The sequence below is a fragment of the Thecamonas trahens genome (assembly GCF_000142905.1).
Source record: "Thecamonas trahens ATCC 50062 unplaced genomic scaffold supercont1.36, whole genome shotgun sequence".
Lineage (NCBI taxonomy): Eukaryota > Apusomonadida > Apusomonadidae > Thecamonas > Thecamonas trahens.
The window spans coordinates 342,506-346,407 of NW_013657644.1; the positions used below are offsets into that span (position 1 = coordinate 342,506).

General features: G+C 62.4%; 3 protein-coding genes across 3 annotated transcripts in view; 2 read left to right on the forward strand and 1 right to left on the reverse strand.

Moving 5' to 3' along the window:
- Window position 1: 1 nt before the first annotated feature.
- AMSG_07546 (uncharacterized protein) lies at window positions 2-1,041 on the forward strand (the record flags this gene model as incomplete). The annotated part of the gene is made up of 2 exons (XM_013900573.1): window positions 2-5; window positions 452-1,041. 2 exons carry the CDS (start codon window positions 2-4, stop codon window positions 1,039-1,041), a joined length of 594 nt encoding a protein of 197 aa, XP_013756027.1.
- Window positions 1,042-1,066: 25 nt separating this feature from the next.
- Window positions 1,067-3,707, reverse strand: AMSG_12079 (uncharacterized protein; the record flags this gene model as incomplete). Its single annotated transcript, XM_013900589.1, has 3 exons — window positions 1,067-1,288; window positions 1,321-2,242; window positions 2,701-3,707. The coding sequence occupies 3 exons, from the start codon at window positions 3,705-3,707 to the stop codon at window positions 1,067-1,069; spliced, it is 2,151 nt and encodes a 716-aa protein (XP_013756043.1).
- Window positions 3,708-3,784: 77 nt separating this feature from the next.
- The window catches only part of AMSG_07549 (ankyrin), a gene marked incomplete at both ends in the record, with an annotated part of 3,741 nt that continues 3,623 nt past the window's right edge, over window positions 3,785-3,902 (forward strand). Inside the window, one exon of the mRNA XM_013900574.1 lies at window positions 3,785-3,800. Coding sequence (XP_013756028.1) covers window positions 3,785-3,800 — 16 coding nt within the window. The remainder of the gene's footprint in view (window positions 3,801-3,902) is intronic.

Genomic DNA, 3,902 nt, shown 5'->3' on the forward strand with positions numbered 1-3,902 from the left:
TATGGGTATGTGTGATGGATGGGTATGTGTGATGGATGGGTATGTGTGATGGATGGGTATGTGTGATGGATGGGTATGGGTATGTGTGATGGATGGGTATGTGTGATGGATGGGTATGGGTATGTGTGATGGATGGGTATGTGTGATGGATGGGTATGGGTATGTGTGATGGATGGGTATGTGTGATGGATGGGTATGTGTGCGGTGGTGATGGCCCGGTACCCTGACCACTTCCCTTCCCCCCCCCCCCCCCCCCTCCCCCCCCTTTTTCGCACGCACCTGGCACCGGGAAAACTCCTCGCCCACCGCACTCACGCCACCTCCATGTCTTCCACGACGGTGTCATCGGCTGCCAAGTGCTCTGGATGCCTCTGCCCCGTGACGGGCAAGCAGGTCATGGCACTCGACGGGACATGGCACCCAGCCTGCTTTGTGTGTACCACCTGTGGAGGGCCGTTCTCAAACGGCTCGTTTGTCCTCACGGCCACCACACAGCCGTCGTCATCGAACTCGCCCTGCACAGCTGTTGATGCCGATGGTCGTCGCCCTGTTTGCAGAACATGTGCGTCGGGATCCGGGCCGGCTGTGTCCAAGGCTACTTTGGCCTCACCGGCAGAGCGCGCTGGATCGTACTGCCATGGATGCGGATCGCTGTTGGGCAAGGGCACGCTCGTCGCCACGCCGTCAGGCAAGTTCCACGCTGCCTGCTTTACCTGTGATTCGTGCGCCATCGCGCTCACAGGCGACTACATGGTCTCCGAATCGGGCAGTCCGCTCTGTGGAAACTGCGCCGACATGATCCGTGGCGAGAGCGGCGAGGAGCCGGGAAGCCCATGCATGATCTGCGGTGAGAGCATTGTGGAGGGGACCATCGTCAAGGCCATGGGCGGCGTCATCCACGGCGCATGCTGGCGGTGCGCCTCCTGCGACGCGCCCATCACCGGCCAATTTGGCCGCGGCAAGGCCGGTACGGCCGTAGAGGGCAAGCCCATTTGTCCGCCGTGTGCCGGCCATCCGTCACAGCTCCCAGCCGAGGCGTGAGGTGCGCCAGTAAAAAAACCGGCTACTACACATCCGCGTACTCGGAGCCCGACGGGAGGAAGGAGAGATCAAGCTGGAGCGGCTCGACGTCGTCGCCAAACAGATCAGCGTAGTCGGTCGGCTGGAAGGTCGACGACGAGCGGAGCGCAGCGTTGCTCTGGGCACGCCGGCGGCCGGCAAGGTACAGCATCGTCTCCTCGTACGAGTACGGCATGACGCACGGCGGCGAGCCGATGCCGTCGTCGAGCTCAAAACCAAGTGGAAGGTATTGGTCGTCACCTTGTTGCCGGTCGACGGGTCGATGACAATGGCGGCGACTCGGGCCTGGAGTGACTGCTCGTGGGTGTGGACGAGGAGCGACTTGAACTGCAGGACCGAGCCAATCTCGACCGGGTGGATGAACGAGATGTCCGAGACAGTGCGGAACTCGGGGCGCGCGCCCTTGCACGCCAGCAGCGCATCGGTGTACGCCAGCTCAAAGGCCTGGCGGACAAGGTAGCCGCCAAAAATCTTCGAGTGCACATTCTTCGACTGCGGCATGGTGAGCGTCGTCGAGTCGAGCGCCGTCGATGTCATGTCGGTCCAGTCGCGCGACGCGGCGTTCTCCTCCGCCGCCGTCCGCCGCGCCCACAGCTCATGAAGATGCTCCTGCTCGGCAGACGACGGTGGCTCGGCAATCAACGTCCGCTTCCGCCCACCGGCCTTGCGCCGCAGTCGCTTCAGCGCCGCAGCCTCGTTCCACTCGAGCTCGAGCGGTGACGACGGGATGAGCGCCGGGACCCGAAAGGCCGAGCCGTCAGAGGTCGAGCGGCCAACCATGACAAATGAAGCAAGCATGAGCGGAATAGGCGGGCCGTCGGGTACCTCGTGGGTGACTTCGATGCGGACGTCCATCGACGACGAGCCGGCCCACACAACGCACCCGTGGATGGCAATGTCCTTGTCGAGCGCCACGTGATTGAGCAGATCGATGCGGTCGATTGAGGCCGTAGCAAAGAACGCATCACGCTGCCCGTCGCCCTCGGTGTCGTACATCCCCATCCCAGCATGCGCATACGCCGCAGTCCCGGCCATTGCGTCCAGCAGCTCCAGCAGCTTGCCCACCCGCGGCGACCGCGCGTTCGGGTTGACATACTTGGCCTGCAGCGCAGGCGATGACGCGAACGGGAGATGGAACGAGACCCACGAGTCGCGCGGTGACCTAATCGTACGCCCAACACTTCCTGATGCCATACGCAGAGGCACTGCCTCTGTCAGCCGAGTACTTTCCGTCGTTGCGGGCGAGCGGTTGGGCGTCCGGCTGCCGCTGCTCGCGAGCAGCCTGTCAACGCCGACTCGGGCGGCAGTGCGGGCACTATGGGCTGCACAAGCGAGGCGAAGCATAGGAAGACAATTGTGGGTGTGTGTGGGGGGTGTGGTGTGGGGTTGGGTGTGCTCTGTGGTGGTGGTGGTGAGGGGGTGCAGAGGTGCGGCGCCACGTGGCTGTGTCAAGCGTGGCGGAGCGCGTCATGAGGCACGATGTTGGGGAGGGCGGATGCGAGGGAGATACAAGGTCATTGGGTGTTAATCGCGGCGCGAGAGAACGATATGGGTCACAGAGGAAGATGAGGAGGAGGAAGAGGAGGTTACGATGACGATGACGAGTCAGCAGACGAAGACGCCGAGGAGGAGGCTGAGGCCGAGCCGTCGTCGCTGTTGTCGCCAGACTCGTCGGCGCCGCCGTCAGCAGTGTTGCTTGCGGCAGGCGCATCGCTTTCGGGAGCGTCGCTGGCGGGAGCGGAGGAGCCGGCAGAGCCGTCGTCGTCGGCATCGTCCTCAAAGGTGGCGTCGACAATCGAGTCGGAGCCGAGCGGCGGGCCGGTGGGGATTGTGGGCGGGGTGGGGATGTCAAAGAAGAACTCGAGAGCAAAGTCGGAAGGGTAGATTTTGTGCTTCTTGTCCTTGACGGCGTTGTCGATCTGTTTCTTCTCGCGGCGGAGGTAGCCGTTCTCGATGTACGAGGCGTGGAGCCAGACGGCAAAGGTCTTCTTGGAGCCGTCGTAGAAGACAATCTTGACGTCGCCGGTCATCGGGGCCGAGATGTCCCAGTCGACAAGGAGGGCGTCCTCCTTCTTGAGCTTGGAGACCTTGACGGTAGGTGAGGTGTAGACCGGGTCGACGCCGTCGCGGAGAACGACAAAGTGCAGCGACTTGAAAGCCGGCAGGCCGTGCATGCGCAAGCGCTTGAGGAAGATGGTGACCTGCGAGCGCATGCCGCCTTCGTCGATGACCTTTTTGAACAAGTGGACGTAGTACCGCTGCGAGGGAATGGTCACACCGTGGCCGTCACGGGTGCGAGCCATGGCGTAGTACGCCAGTGCGTCCTCGGGGTTCTCCCACAGCCGCGAGTACATGAGGTATGCCGAGGAGCAGAGGCCAGTCCGACCCTTGCCGGCTTTGCAGTGGATGACGACCACGTTCTTCTCATCCTTGGCCAGCCACTCCTCCACCTCTTTGCAAAAGTAGATGAGCCTCTCCAGCTGAATGGGGTTGTGATCATGAAAGGTAAAGTCCTTGCACACACGATCGTTAAAGTGGCTTGACGGGTAGTCCCTCTCCACACACAGGTTGAACACCAGATACGCATCCTTGTGCCGCTCGTTGAGGAAGGAGACCACATCAGACATCTTATTCCGGTAGATCCCTTCCTTTCCCAGCGAAGGAAAGCCCATAGCCACCACACGCGACGTCACATCTACATCCGATGGGAAGGATAGGGGGTGGAGGGGGGAGGGGGGGGGTGAGAGGGGGTGGGGGTGGGGAATGTGACGGGGAAGGGGGGAAGGGGGGGGGGCGGGGGGGAGGGTGTGTGTGTGTCGATA